This window comes from Theropithecus gelada, chromosome 18 (genome assembly GCF_003255815.1).
Source record: "Theropithecus gelada isolate Dixy chromosome 18, Tgel_1.0, whole genome shotgun sequence".
Taxonomy (NCBI): domain Eukaryota; kingdom Metazoa; phylum Chordata; class Mammalia; order Primates; family Cercopithecidae; genus Theropithecus; species Theropithecus gelada.
Window position 1 is genome coordinate 7,304,495 of NC_037686.1, and position 16,727 is coordinate 7,321,221.

Sequence of the window (16,727 nt, forward strand, 5' to 3'; positions counted from 1 at the left end):
CCAGGAGTGTGTTACAAGTGACATAGATGCGGGAGGAAGCCTCTTCAGACCATCTCCTTCCTGTTGGCATGGCACGTGATTTTGGGGGGAGCTCAAGTGGTTAATCCTGTTTCTCACTTGTCACTTGGGCAAAGTAAACAAGTTGAAGCGGTGCTCGGTAAAACCTTTGGCGATTTCCAGGCAACGTTAAATAGATACTTGAAATGTGCAGTGGCCAATCTGTGAGAGGCTGAAACTTTGAGAAGCATCTATCTTCTGCTTCAGCCACAGGCATCTGCTGGTGGTGCCCCAAAAGTCATCTTCGAGTCTGGGTTTTCTACCTCTGGTCACCTGCAGAATGAGTCTAGAGTTATACTGCCAGTCCTGCCACGTAAAATGTTAGTAACAAAGTCTATTATCTTAGCCCCGCATCAGCATCGCTGCCCTCCCCGTCTTTATCATCACAATCATGAGTTTCCATTCCGTTGTTTTCTTTAACAACTCCCACATTTATTAAGGTTCCATTACCACTATTTTTGTAGAATGTGTTCAGATCCCACATCTCCTTCTGTTGCAGCCACTTACCCAGACCCGCCTGCGTGCTGTCCAGGTCCTGCCCCATCCCTCAGGCTGCTCCTCACAGCCAGGGCGGTGAGAGTGATCTTCCAGACTGTTGTCTAGGCACGTTCCCAGTTCAAGAGCCAACTGAATCTGATCAGTTGAGCTCCTAGCCAGATATTGTCCTCCAGTCCCCATCACAAGGAAGGGTCCTTCCCAGGCCCACCCCTCAGCCCCTCAATGTATCGTCTCTGTCTCCTCCCTTGAACTGATTGAGGCCAGTCCTATTTCAAGAACCTGCCTCTGCCTCCTCCTCTGCAGCAAACTAGGAAACAACAAGGGCGGCAACAGGAGCGATTTTATGAAAATGTAACTTTTCTATATTATATTTATTTAATGAAATAATGTGCACTATTAATGAAATCATAGGCACTATTCTAATGCCCGGTTTTATATTAAATGCTTAATAAGTATATATGCCTATTGTTATGATGTCATTTTAAAGCATACACATAATTATAATAAACAACAATATTTGCCTACATTTGCCTTTTAGATTTGTAATTCACTTTTTCCTAGTTCCCAGGTCAAAGTCTCTTGAGGTGGGACCCTTGTCATATGTTGGGCACCACATCCCTAGTCCAGGGCTGTGCACACAGGGGCATTCTACAGAGATTTGTGGATGGATTTAAATGGCAGAGGCTTTTACCTCCTAATCCTGGCTTTAACTAAAATAGGATACTATTTGGATGCTTGTAAAGCTGTGTTAGGTAAAATGTTGTATTTGACTGTGTACGTGCAACTTTAGTATGTGTGTATGTGGGTATGAAATGTTTAAATTTCCATTTAAAACTTGCTAGGATAGAGCTTTAAAGCCTTTTTCTGGCAGAAAGTCAAGGCTCTCTCTTCTCTATTTTCTTCTCTTTTCTCAGGGTTTTTATAAATTACAGCTTGTCCCAATAAGAAATTATCCAGATGGCCAGTTCTCCACATTACATTTCATCCCATGCAGAGAATGTGCCTTTGTTCTAAAGAATTCCTTTCTCACCATGTTTTATTCTTGCAGCAACTCAGTACATTTGGGAATGAAATTTTAAAAACACTAAACAGCTTAAATTCCCTCAAAGTATTCTATGTTCCCTCTTCATTCTTCTCCATGTACAACCAACAATACCAAGGGTGTTATATAAATATGTTAATATCATCAGGATCCATTTGGCAAAGTACCTAGTATGTACAAGGCATTGTGCCAGGTGTTTCATCATTTTTATTTTCTCTAATGTCTTCAGAGAAAAATCTAGCCTCAGAAGCAGTTTGGCAGAGCAGTTAAAAGACTAGACCCTGGCATCAAGCTGCTGGGGAGTCAGTCCTATCTGTATAACTTCTTAGCTGTTTGACCTAGAATGACTTCTTTAACCTCTCTGTGCCTCAGTTCCTTCATCCATAAAATGCAGATAATAATAGTCCCTACTTCACAGGGGTATTTTAAGAATTGCATGAGCTAATACATAAAGGAAATTGAATTCAGTGTATCATGCATAGTAAAAACTACGGAAGTATGACCTGTTGTTGCTCTTAATATTAGACTAATCAAAGTGTGTTTTGATGGTATCTTTCTTTGATTTTTGTATAATTTTACTACCTAAATTTAATAGAAATGAAAATATCTATTCATATATTTTAGGTTAGACTGAGAGTCTTTTTTCTTTTTTCTTTTTCTTTTTCTTTTTTCTTTTTTTTTTGAGGCAGAGTTTCACTCTTGTTGCCCAGGCTGGAGTGCAATGGCATGATCTTAGCTCACTGCAACTTCCACCCGCCAGGTTCAAGGGATTCTCCAGGCTTAGCCTTGAGAGTAGCTGGGATTACAGGCACCCGTCATCACTCCCAGCTAATTTTTTGTATTTTCAATAGAGACGGGGTTTCATCATATTGGCCAGGCTGTTCTCAAACTCCTGACCTCAGGTGATCTGCCTGCCTCAGCCTCCCAAAGTGCTGAGATTACAGGCGTGAGCCACCGTGCCTGGCATAGACTGATAGTCTTTTCTAAAATATTGGCTGGGTGCAGTGGCTCAAGCCTGTAATCCCAGCACTTTGGGAGATCAAAGCAGGAGAATCACCTGAGATCAGGAGTTCAAGACCAGCCTGGCCAACAGGTGTAACCCCATCTCTACTAAAAATACAAAAATTAGCCAGGTGTGGTGGCATGTGCCTGTAATCCCGCTACTTGGGAGGCTGAGGCAGGAGAATCACTTGAACCCCGGAGGCGGAGGTTGCCGTGAGCTATCATGCCACTGTACTCCAGCTTGGGAGATAGAGCGAGACTGTCTCAAAAAAAGAAAAAAAAGAAAAAAGAAAAAGAAAAATTTGTGGTGTTCTCAACAACATATAGTTGAAAAACCATTTATTTGAATAATATTTTAGAATAGTGTATGGTAGAAAAAGTAATATTGATCATATTGTCTTGAAAGAAATAAATGTTCATCCTTATCACCTATATGTATATATATATATTTTTTTTTTATTATACTTTTAAGTTCTAGGGTACATGTGCACAACGTGCAGGTTTGTTACATATGTATACTTGTGCCATGTTGGTGTGCTGCACCTATTAACTCGTCATTTACATTAGGTATATCTCCTAATGCTATCCCTCCCCCCTTCCTCTTCCCCACAATAGGCCCTGGTGTGTGATGTTCCCCTTCCTGTGTCCAAGTGATCTCACTGTTCAGTTCCCACCTATGAGTGAGAACATGCAGTATTTGGTTTTCTGTTCTTGTGATAGTTTGCTGAGAATGATGGTTTCCAGCCGCATCCATGTCCCTACAAAGGACACAAACTCGTCCTTTTTTATGGCTGCATAGTATTCCATGGTGTATATGTGTCGTATTTTCTTAATCCAGTCTGTCACTGATGGACATTTGGGTTGATTCCAAGTCTTTGCTGTTGTGAATAGTGCCACAATAAACATACGTGTGCATGTGTCTTTATAGCAGCATGTTTTATAATCCTTTGGGTATATCCCCAGTAATGCCCCCAATCTTTTAATATCTCAGGGTTGTTTTCTCTTTTTAAAACAGCTATTTTTAAAGAGCTCCCTTCAAGATTTCATGAAGATTTCTAATTTGGTTTCCTATTTCTATCAAGGACAATACTGCTTTACAAACTCTAAATGACAGATTACATTTGCCTTTGATGTGTTAATTAATTTGGAAAGGATATAATTGGCAATTAACTTAATTTAATATGGAATGTATCTGTGCATATTTGAATCTACAAATCAGTGTTTACTTGAAGACTATGGAATGATAAAAGGTCACCTTTTCCTTTTTCTCGATTGTGGTAAAAACTCTTAATATGAGATCTATCTTCCTAACAAAATTTTAATGTACAAATACAGTATTGCTTGCTATAGGAACAATGTTATACAGCCGATCTCTAGAACTTAATCATCTTGGCAACTAAAACTTTATACCTGTTGAACAGCAACTCCCTGTTTCCCCTCCCTGCAGCCTCTGGCAACTACCATTCTCCTTTCTGCTTCTTAAGTCTTTATCTACATAAGATACCTCATATAAGTGGAACCATGCAGTATTTCTTCTTCAGTGACTGGCTTCTTTTATTTAGCATAAAGTCCTCATGGTTCATCTATGTTGTCACATGTGGCAGGATTTCCTTTTTTTTAAGGCTTAATAATATACCATTGTATGTATATAGCACATCTTCTTTATCCTTTTGCGCATCAATGGACATTTAGATTCTTTCCACCTCTTGTCTATTATGAATAATTCTGCAATGAATGCGGGTGTACAAATATCTCTTTGAGGTGCTCATTTCACTTCTTTTGGATAAATATCCAGAAGTGGGATTGCTGGATCATACGTAATTTTTAATTTTTTTAAGGAACCTCTATACTGTTTTCTAAAGAGGCTGAATTATTTTACGGCCTCACCAGACGGGTTCCAGTTTTTTCACATCCTCAGCAATACTTGTTATCTCTTGTTTTAACTCTGACCCAAGGAGGAGCTGGGCCACCTTTTGAATTGAGATCCAAAATGCATGCTTTTGCAGTGCCCCACAGGACTCCGCAGAGCATGGCTTGTTGTGGGGAGGGGAGCAGAACTTCTGCAAATCTTGTAGTTGTTAGTGTTTGGGAACACTCGGCCCAGGCAGTTGAAAGATAGGCTAGTTTGGCTTTTCTTTTTCTATTACACAGACTGCACTTCTAATCTCGGCGCGTAGGTTTGTCAAGATAACCGTGAATTTATCACTTTGAGAAAGAACTTTCAAAACATTTCAGTGTGCTGTTGACACTGGGTCAATATTAATGTTGAACACACAGGTTAGATGCTTGCAGGTATACATAAATATATAACTATGTAAACATATCCTCATGCATATTCAGGTAACTGTTTAGTTTCATTTAAATTCAGTATATTGAACTTAGGGCATTCCAAAAGATGGAATTATGATTCATTGCCAAAATGCATACTTTTAATTCATGAATAATTTTTAAAATTGTGCTTGAAGACATTTTGAGTTATTTTCCAGGTGTCCTTTGAACAGCTTTCCAAGATAAATGCGCTTCTGTGACATTTTGTTTGAAAACAATGCATTTTTTTAAAAAAGAGGAAAAACATACTTTAAAGCCTTTTGCAGAAACTAAATATTTTTAAAACTAGAATACTTCAATTAAAAATAACCTTGACATGTTCACACCACTTAACCAAAATATTACAATTAAAAAGGTGAGAACAATTTGTATATACTAACAAAAATGTTCATTTTAATAACAGAAACACAAACTTATAATTGTTTTGATTGAGTTAATAATGTGGCATTTTAATCACTTCATTCGTTTAATTTAGTGCTTAATGTTAACTGTGTAGTTAGAGTATTGGTAAAAATTTTAAACTGCAGATTCTATTCATCAGATCTTCTCCATGCATAAATTAGACAAATTACTTACAGTACATTAAACTGGTTTCAGCATAAATTTTGTAAAGGCCATTAGTGTTGCTACATAGCATGCTATTACATTCCTTGAGTGTACTTTATACCTTGGAAGTTTCTAGTAATCATAAGTGTATATATACACTTATATATATATACACACACACACACTCTCTCTCTCTCGCTCGCTCGCTCTTTCACCTTCACTCTTAATGCATTTTTTCCTTCCTGTCTAGTTTGCTGAAAATATTACCTATAACAAACAGCACAGATAATGTACAAGCTCAATTAAAGGGCATCTCTTAATGCATACCAATTAAATATCACATCTTGGGTTTGACTTTTTGGTACTTGAGCAGACATTAATGAAATGACTAAGCTCATAACTCCAATGGAGGTTGCCCTTCATGTTCATCTATTTCTGTGCGCACCAGCTGCAGAGTTCATCTTCTTGCCATGTGCTCTAGTCTTTACCCTTTCAAATTTGTGAATATTTTCAAAACCATATCAGGAGCCTAGTGGGCTAAGTTGTGATAGAAGATAAGTGTTCTCCAGGATGCGGCTAATTCTCCAGTTTTGCAGTTGGGCTTTTGTTGTTCCTTCTTATAAAATGGCTACAGGTGTCAGAATGTGAGAAAGGCTTGATTAATCTTTCTAGAAGAACAAAGGTAGCTCCTCAGAGGAAGAAGTTGCCCTGAGATGGCTAAATAGGGGGACTGGAAATAAAGGAACAAACACGGGCTGAGTTTGGAGACACTGATTAAGGGAGTGAGATGAGAGACTGAGAACAAGTTCTGCACTGATTGAGATGTGGGAAGGCTTTTCTCTAGATCTCTAAGCTTAAAATCCTGCTTGGCATCAATTTGAGTGACATCAATAAATAGATAATTTGCCATATACCAGATACATGACTGGTATTTTTTTAGACACTGATGTGCTGCTGAGCTGCTGAAGCATGAGATAGCCCAGTTTTGCTCAGTTCACACTGATAAACAACTACAGCCTCTGATTTTAAGAAATTCAGTTATAGTAGAGAAGATGGATATATACAAACAATAGTATAATGAGGAAAATATAATAAAAGTTGGAAGGTATCTGTTAAAACTGGAGGGCAGTGGTTATTTTGACGTGACCAGAGCTTAGGTTTTATAGGGAGTGAAGATGGAAATGACTTGAAAAGGTGGCCTGGAGTCAGGTGGAAGGGGTCTTTGAATGCCATGCAAAAGAATTTCAACTTCGGTCTAAGGGCACACATTTATAACAAGTGGAAGGAAAGGAAGAAAGAAAGAATGGCTCCTTCTTTCTGGGATGCATCTGCAATGTGAAAATTGAATACCTGTCATCAATAGGAGCATGAATTATAGAAAGATAAATTAGAGTTGGAGAGAAATCGCATTTATTGAGTGCACATATGCCATGAAGTGTACTAAGCCCTCTTCATTCAGGGCAGCTCTTATACTGACACGTGAGTGGATTCGAGTCTGCAGGTTGCAGCTGAAGAAACTGTGAGCTGGAGAAGGTGAGCATTGGGATAGAAGCAGGATCGAAACTCAGTCTGGCCTGTGTTGAAAGCCTCTTTTGCTACCACGAGTCTTCGTGGGTGCTTTAATTGAGTAGAACAAGTTCTTCCTTTAGAAAGACAAGTAGAGAGAGGGTGCTTGTTGAGGAGGAGTCTCCAATAAAGTCCTTAACATTAAAAGAATCATTAGGGGACCTCTGCTTCCAGAAAAGGGGAATAGCCATACTTTTCTCTATTCCTCCCACCCAAACCTGGACATTATACATCAGGCGAACAGAGGAAGACTTTGAAAGGTGGAGAGAAGGACGCGGACCCATTGGGGATCTGGAGACCCAGGGAACAGCACCGTGGTGAGTTCCCTGTGTTTTCCTTGTCCTCATATATCCTCGGCTGGTTGTTGGAGAAGATGAAAACCTGGAAAAGCCAATGGAAAAGGCAAAAATAGCACCATGAAGAGCCTTATCTCTCTAGTTAAAGGACCAGGAAAGGGGCAGTGTAGCAAGATGGAAACTTTAGACAATAACCACCTTTCTCTGACCAAACACCCCAGGAAACACCCTCATCCCCACGGAAGATTGAGCGTGGAGCTGGAACAAGGGGCCCCCAACTCCCCTCCCCCAACCAAGGCAGTGTCAGCAAAGGCTGAGTGGGAAATGGGGCTTTCATCCATGCTTGGTGGTTACAGCCTACTCCCAGCATCAGTGGAGATCACATGGGGAGCCTGGGCCTACGCCCTCATCCGGGGGTAATGCAGTGTCCCTCCCCTCCCCAGTTCTGCTAGGGTGGCGTCACAGGAGGCCAGTGGAATCAGGACTGACCCCACAGCCAAACATTAACAGGGCCACTGCTCCCCTACTCCCCGCCTGGTGCCAGTGGAAGCCACATGGATCTGTGTCCTCTCAGCCAGGGTGGCATCCATGGGTGCCTAGGGAGGATGTTTACCTCCACATGGCAACTACAAAGCAGTGCCCCTCTTCCCCTACTGAAGCAGTGTGAAAGGATGCCTGCCAAAACAGAAGGTTGAATAGGAGCTAGAGTCCCACAATATAATCCCCAAAATGTCTAGGTGTCAACCCCAAATCACGCATTATACCAAGAACCAGGAAAATTTCAACTTGAGTGAGAAAAGGCCATGAACAGATGACACAGATGTGAGAATCATCTCACAAGAATTAAAGCAGCTGTTATAAAGATGGTTCAACAAGCAATTTTAACACATGTGAAACAAATGACAGAACAGAAAGTCTTACCAAGTAAATGGAAAATAAAAGAAGAACCAAATGGAAATTTTACAGTTGAAAAATACATTAACCACAATAAATGGGATAATTAGTATTTTCTATCAGAATAGGCCTTTTTAAAATTAAAAACTCATGAGCATTTAATTTGTACTGGTCACTCTGTGAGGCCTTGCATGGATTATCTCATTTAGTTTTCACAAAAAAAAAAACCCTATAAGATATTATTATCACCATGTTATAGATGAGGAAATGAAAAACAGAGGAGTTGAATGACTTGCCCAAGGTTATAGAGCAAGTAGCTTTCTTCCAATTTTCTTTAATTCTCAACTCCACATTTTTCACCACTATACTAAATGGATTACATTGCTTAATTTAGGTAGTAATTATCTTCCGGATTCCTAAGTGGCCACATTCAGAAGATTATAATATCCAGCATTTCACAAGCTGCATTAACCCAGGGAAAATGTATTTTTAGAATCAAATGCATTTCATCCAACTCTTTGAACTCCTTGTGTTATATATGTATATAGATTTATTTTGACTCTTATGAAACTTTAAAAGTGTTTATACTTTTTTCCTTACTCTGTGTGTACTAAATTTTTGGGTACATGAAATGACAATTAAGTGACAATATCAGCTATTTTATGAACAAAAGTTAGTTGCAATAAGAGAAAAATATCTTAGGTAAACTCATTTTAAAGCCACAGGAATTTGAAGAAAATTGACCCTGAGATCTGAAAATTTCATATATATATATATATATATATATAATTTAGCTTTTGCCTATGTCGTGTGTTTGAGGACAATATAATAAAAATCATGTCACATAGTTAGCAGATATTAAAAACTCATGATGGCTCTTACTTCCCGGTCCATATCCCAACATGTATCATCTGTACTTGCTCTTACTCTTCATAGAGGTAAAATCAGCAACAATTTCAGTCAGATGAAAAGTATTATCACTGTTCTGTAACTTCAATAATCTGCATTTGGGTATTTATTATGTCTTTTGGTGCCATTTGGCCAATCAGTATTTTCTAAGAATAAAAGATGTTCACTTAACATCCTTATACTGTGTGAGAGTAGACTACTGCATACTGAAGACAACACAGTTCTGAAACGGGGCGGGTTATTTTTATGAAGTGAAAGGGCAGGGAGGGAAACAGCGTAGGGGGAAGGCGTTGCTTTCTGGGGGCGGGAGGCGGCCATGCTGCGTGCAGCTTCCCAGAATCCATTGCAAGAGCTGCCTGTCGGCTGCCATCAGGACCTGAGGCCACAGGGTGAGGCAGGCAGCATATACCTCTTCTCATTTCTATCGCTGAGCCCCTTTCTCCGCCAAGCCTCAGTGCCTTCTCTTGTTATCTGACAGGCATGACTATTCATGCTTCCTCCTGTCCTTTGATTCTGGGAGGCCTCCGACCTTCTCCTCCATAAAGGCTTCCACATGGAGATGCCCCCGACCCACCCAGACACAGTACCTGTTAGAATCTGACCTCTCAGTTAAGAGAGGACTCTTCAGTCTTGTCTTTTCTACCTCTTGAAGGAAAAGAATATAATTGGTTAGCAAAATACTTGAGATTAAACTATAAAATTCTGTAGGCTTCGTGGAGGGGTGAGTTAGTTGCATTTAAAGAGTGCTTTTTAGTCTGCCTGTCTAATTCCTGGGCTATGGGAAGCCACGTTTCCACATCTGAGCCCCTCTTGGGAGATACTTGCCTATTTCGGGTGACTTTACTTTTCAGGATCACAAGAAAGGTTGTCAGTGACTTGACACTCTTCCCAAAATACTGCTTACTTCTGGGTTATTTATTTATGTTTTGAACTACAGCACTCAAGAAGCTATTACATCTTTGCCGTTTTGCTTAAATTTGTCATGCTTCCCAACTTTTTAAATGTCATATCACAGAGAAAAAATGACTATCAGTGTTTGGGAACAAAAGGAGGCTTAGAGCCTAGAGGCTGCTGGAGGCTGGAAGGACTGGTCTGGGACTCTGGTGCCCCGGGGCCCCCTGGTCACCTGAGGGTGTAGCCGCATACAGGCTGGGAAGCTACCCTTAGGTAAGTCGTGACAACTTGGTTATGACCTCCTGCTGTGAATTGTCCCTCTCCAGGATGTGACAGAGCACCACCCACCGTTTTAGCAGGACAGGGCTCTCAGGGAGAAGTGGGAATCAAGTCTCCTGTCTGGGTATGAGAAAATGAAGCATTGTGGATGCCAGAAGAGAGTATAGTTGAAGAGCAGAATCTGGTATCCAAGGAGTTTGGCAACAGTAATCACCATCTAGACTCTTGGAATCAGAGCCACATGGGAAGAGTTTGAGAGGAAGGGAGGGATCCCGATTGGTGGGCACAGCACCTGGCAGGGAGTGATTCAGGGTGAGCAGCACAGAGAAGACTGGCCAGGTGGCATCTGGGAAATGAAGCCACACATCCTAGGTTTAACATTAAGAGGGAGAGATTGTGTCATGGGAAGGGGATGGCAAAAACAAAGTAAGAACGTAGGGTGTCCATACCAGGAAGGCACCTGAGTCTAGTCAAAGCAGAGGGCAAGGCATTTAGAAACAGGGATCAAGGTGGATGCTGAGTTAGAGGAACCAGACCCCACGAGGCTGACCAGGGCTTCTGAACATGGCATTCGTGCGGACATCAGACCTGGGCACTGCTTCAGCTGCCATTGGACTTTAACATGGAGGACTGGGCTTAATGGATTACCTGTGGCCTCACATCAGGATAAGTCCTTGGAATACAGGGAAACTGTACCAACTGGTGGAATCAGGTACCCCTGCTGTGGAAAGCCGGAGAGAAGATTCAGTCTGAGGAGCCTCCGGGATCCCACCCGAAATGCAGGGGTCCAGCCTCAGCAGCTCAGTATTGCTACTTTGCAAACCCTAACCTCATTAAAACTCAGAGACAGAAAGAAACATATTCAGGAATGCTGCTCTTAGAATTAGTACAATTTACTTTTTCATTTGTCATCAGATATTCAAAATTATGCTTCCATATTCTTAAAACAAAACTAGTATTTTAAATTGTAATCACTGTTTCCTTCCATCATAAAGTAGGAGGACTACTTGTTATGTGTCAAAAAGTTTTTCTTTTAAAAGTTTGTCTGCAACAGTCTGGCAACTTTTTGTTTATTTAGCATATATCCTCTATTCACCTGCTTCACTGTTGATGAGGTTGGTTGGGGCTGACATTTTTGGTAAATTATTTGGTAGAACCATAGGAAATTTCTGATACTCAACTGTCTTTGACATTTAAAAACTGCAATTTTGTGTGGGTCAAGCTAATAGCTGCTGCCATCTCTTCCTTTCCTGCAAATGACAGATTCTTCTGTGAGTTAAGGAGGAATGGAGAAATCCTCTTCTCCATCAAAAGAGCCAGGACTCCAGCGGAGATGGTGCGGCTCAGCACTCCCCTCTCAGCCTGCAGTTTCTAAGCTTGCTTGTCTCCATCCATAATCAACCAACTGGAATTTGAATATATTACTCCCTGCCAATCAGACACTGACAGTTTACTTTGACCAACACAACTTTAAGTCATAGAAACTTCAGCTTAGGTCAAATATTTTCTGAAGAGACTATGCCAGAACCGTACTTCCCCAATATTTGGCTAAATCTAAAGCTTTCAAAAGTAGTTTTAAAGTGGTTTTATCATACCTAGGACGTCCACTTCATCTTCTTTTTTTTTCAATGTGAATAGATTTATACAAAATCGTACGTCTCTCAAACACACACACACATGCATGCATACATGCATGCACATGAGCATCAGTAAGAGTCTGAGTTTGCAAGAAGGCAGGCAAAAGTTTGGGATGCCATCTCCTTAATATAACTATTTCTCTGCAAAGAACCAAGTCAGCGCAGTGTTGCAACTTGGTCACAGCAGATTCTCAGAACCCACATTATGAGGTTCAAAATGTTGCAGACAAGTCACATGACTTGCCTCATAGAATCAGGAATTGTTCCATTCTAGCAATGCTCTGGGGTTCCATTTGATTTTGCCTTCCTTACTACCAGAGAGACAAAAAAGGAACTAGAAGGAAATTAGAAATAGGTGAATGACTGAGTGACCAGAGAGACTGATTTATGAATGAAGACTGAGGGAAACAGAACATCTCTCGACATCAGCAAACACTGATGACTATGACAGCTCACTGTGGAGGGGTCTGTGGTCGCTGTCTACAGATGCCGGACAGATAAGCCTTAGGAAGAGGCAGCATTAGTGCCTTGTAGCATGAACCACATAGGGGTGGTGACATGAAATTACAAAAAAAGTAATTCGTAGTTATAAGGATCATTTAAAAAACTCGAATTGGGAGTGTGTATTAGATGGATAGCAAAACTTCTGAGTCATAGTATCTTAATGAAAACTCCACTGTGTTTGAAAAAGATATTTCTCAGTCTCTCTTAGGTTAGCCTAATGCCTTTCAACTTTTGCCTACAGAAAGTTCTTCCTGAAATTTTCCTTAAATCCCATATGGTGCAGCTTAACCAGATCGCTCTTGCTCTGCTGCTGTTGGGAACGGTGCTTCATCCCAGGACTCAAGCGTATGCTGGTCTGATCTTCTCTGCCAGCAACCAGGGCAAACCAAGACTGCATTAGCCTGTAAATGCCTGTCTCTGTATCTCCCTGCACAAGGACTATGCTATGGCTTCCTTCATATTTTCTTTTTTGAATGGTGTTAAAAACCATGTCCCCCTTCGTCAGCCTGATTAGTGCCAATAGTTAAGTGATTTGTTTCAGGACTTCCCAAGGAAGTGCCATGAGGCCTTGGGAAAGTTGCTTACGCTGTGTGAGCCCATTGTCTTACTGGTAAAATAAATATGCTAATACCTTTTGGTATTCAGCCAAAAATGTATATTCATCAGAAATAATACATGTAAAGCACCTTGTATTATAGTGGGCCTATACCATACATTCAATAGGGGTAGCTTTTTAATTCTTATTATAAATTATGCTTTTTGGTACATGTGTCTTAACTTCTTCACTGAATTCATATTCTCTAAAGTACCTAGCAGGTAGCAGATGCTTATGGATTGTCGATTCAATACCTGAATAGATTAATAAACCAATAGATCAATACCAATTATTACAAATTACAGAACATGCATGTAAAGGCGCGCTTCTCTCTGTAGCAAAGGTTGCTGATACAGGTATAGATCATGCTGGGCCAGGCTGATACCATCTTAGCCATCCTGTCCCCAGTTCCAGAGTCCATTCTAGATATTGGTACTAAACTCCTTTTGGGGTTAGAATGCATATGGCCTTCCCCAGAAGATCCAATCTATTTTTATTATCTTTGCTGGACTCATGATAAAGTTGTGGACCAGAACTTGTGCTCAAAAAAGAATCAACTGCCTCGATATTGATGCATTTGACCATGTGCTCCTCTAGGTGTAGCCGATGATAACACTGTGATGGCAATAACAGCTACCATTTCATGATGTGTGTGTGTGTGTGTGTGGCATGTGTTTGTGATTTCTCAGGGTCCCAACAACCCTTATGAGTTGGATCTCCTTTTCTCGTTTCACTGGAGAGAATCTCTGAAGCTCTGGCAGGAAGTACCTCCCCCAGGGTAATGTACGGGTGACCTGTCTTGGGTGTGTCTTCCCTGGTGTAGCTGCCTCAGTTCTAGCAGCGGCAGAGGTTTGGGGCCTCTTTGGAGACAGGGACGTGGGCACGGGGATCTAACAGAGACAGCCCATCAGCCTGCAGAAGGAACCAGGTCATTGGCCCTGGCAGATCCTTCTGCCCATAGCCTGCTGTTGGGCTCTGATAACATCCAGGACTCAGGACTCAGCCTTGACTTGTGAGGGGAGATAACAGACTCAGCAAACCTGGACTTGGGCCTCTCCTCTCTCACCTACAAGGTGTCCTTTCACACCCCAGCTCAAAACTTCCCAGCAAAGCTCCAGAGGATTAAGCAGAACTGCAGATAGAGTATTTCTGCATACATGAATATTAAGAAACGAAAACACAGTATTCTCTGATATCAGCAAATATACTCAGTTACCCATAGTCTTTTCTGATACAGTCAAACCAGGGAATACATATTAAGGATACAAACTGAGTTAAGTGTTATGTGACTTTTGCATTGTTCCATTGGAAATACATCTGTATGCTATTCTTAGATTTTTAAGTTTCTAAAATTGTAAATGCTGTATGTGCTGATGAATCTATCTATAATTCTTTGTTGACCAGTGTCTGTGGTTCTAGAACCTGAGATTTTCTGAAAAGGCAATACGAAAACAAACTGTTATTTCAGTGTGCTCAGGGAAAGAAGAATGTTTCTATGCAATTGTTAAATATTAGATGTAAGTCTGCTCTAATGACAATGGACCCCTGATTTATCACTATATACTGATGACTGTGCTCTCATTTTTATACAAACCAGTGCTTTTGGCTGCCCGTATTCAGACATGAACTTGAAAAAGGAGGCAACACTTCATGATCGTTTGAGAGAACAAACACAGGCAAATTTGGAATCAGACTCTTCACATTCGAAATCAAAAAACCTCTGTAGTTTGAACTTCAATGGAAAACATGAAAAGGTGAACAGTCAACCCAGGTAAGAAACTTCTTGAAAATGTGAACCAGAATAGTAAAAGAACAATTTTGTTAATAGTAATAGTTTCTATTTATTTCTTCAGAAGAATTATTTTTATTTCTGGATATGTTCGCTGGGCTGATAAAATTCATCTAAGCCTTGATCTTCATTTAAAAAATATTTTCTTTTGCTTCATCCTTAAATATTTGAATATACCTTTTTCTAAATGTACATATTGTATATAAGCAGTAGAAAATATATCTCATTTGTACCATTCCAAAAGATTTCCTTTATCTTAAAAAGTCTTTATTGTTTTGAATTGTTTCATAGATATTACCTCTTTTGGCACATGGACAAGTATCGGTATCTTCTTAGTCATATCAAGATTTCCTCTCTTATCTGTTACTTGTCTTTGTCATCTTTAATACAAATGTATCTCAGATATGATTTCTTCTTACACAGAATAGTTTCCATTTTGATTTATTGACAACACATCTTCCCTTTGTTCCTAAATGTAAACTTGTGATTTTAAATATCAGTTTTCATTTTTTGTGTATATATAACTATATCCTAAGGAGCTGCAAGTACAGCCCTATGTGATTTTTTTTAACCTAAATGAGTAAAACAATCTAAATAACATCTTTTCTCCAAAAAGCTCCATTCTCCATGCTGGGAATTATAAATACAGAAAAGTCTAACACTAAGTAAATAACAAGACCAGACAGAGACTGAGCCAAGAAAGCCTAGACAGAGAGATGAGAAATGGGCATTTTCCTGACCCTGCTGCTGGCAAAAGCCAATCATGTTCAAGATGTTGAGCACCCTAGACCCTGACTGTGCAAGATTTGAAGGGACAACTGCTTTTCCTAAACCTCAGAGCCTTGCTCTTTCATTCAGCAGGTGTAAAACAAAGACACACAGGCCTCTCTGTGGGTGCGGAGTTTCCACTGAAATCACTGCCAGCTGATTTGCACCTCCATCCCAGGTGGGGAGGTGCTCCTTCTCTTCCAAGGGGGCACCAGTTTATTTGGAGAATTTGGCTCATAGGGTACACTTTTCACATGGGTTTTACATCCTGGACTGTGGATATTCTTTTTATTCGTACACATGTTATTTTAGAGAATTTGGGTGACATTTCATTTTTTGTTAAATTTTGAATATTTTGATTTGATCTCTGTGCACATGATTGTAGATTAGTGCTTCTCTCTATTGCATGATTTATTTCGTATGGATACACACACTTCTCTATTTTTATAACTGTATCTTGCATTTTTATTATTTGTTATACACCTACTCCTCTTGTTGAAACTTCACAGGGTCTCGTTGTTCTTTACTGCTGTTTCACACCCACACTGTTTACAACTTTACGTAGTTGAGAGCTTGAATGTCTTTCCATTTCCTGATTGAGAGAGAATTTTTTCTTTTTTAAGTGTTTTCCAAGGAACAGTGTTTATTTATTCCAGAATCATAGAGACCAGTACATTCATTCGCCCTTAATCTTTTTGCTATAATCTGTTGTATTTTTTTCAAATAAAAACCTAGTCAGTTTCTCTTGTAAATATTTTAGACATTCATATGTCTGTTGGCTGTATGAATGTCTTCTTTTGAGAAATGTCTGTTCATATCCTTTGCCCACTTTTTGATGGGGTTGTTTGTTTTTTTCTTGTAAATTTGTTTGAGTTCTTTGTAGGTTCTGGATATGCTCATCATCACTGGCCATCAGAGAAATGCAAATCAAAACCACAATGAGATACCATCTCACACCAGTTAGAATGGCGATCATTAAAAAGTCAGGAAACAACAGGTGCTGGAGAGGATGTGGAGAAATAGGAACACTTTTACACTGTTGGTGGGATTGTAAACTAGTTCAACCATTATGGAAAACAGTATGGCGATTCCTCAAGGATCTAGAACTAGATGTACCATATGA

General features: G+C 40.0%; 1 protein-coding gene across 4 annotated transcripts in view; it reads left to right on the forward strand.

Annotated features, from left to right (window-relative positions):
- Positions 1 to 16,727, forward strand: part of L3MBTL4 (L3MBTL4, histone methyl-lysine binding protein) — a 449,874-nt gene that overhangs the window by 299,628 nt on the left and 133,519 nt on the right. For all 4 annotated transcript variants that reach the window (XM_025365149.1, XM_025365146.1, XM_025365148.1 and 1 more), the window contains one exon: positions 14,645 to 14,818. In XM_025365149.1, the coding sequence (XP_025220934.1) occupies positions 14,645 to 14,818 (174 nt within the window). The remainder of the gene's footprint in view (positions 1 to 14,644; positions 14,819 to 16,727) is intronic.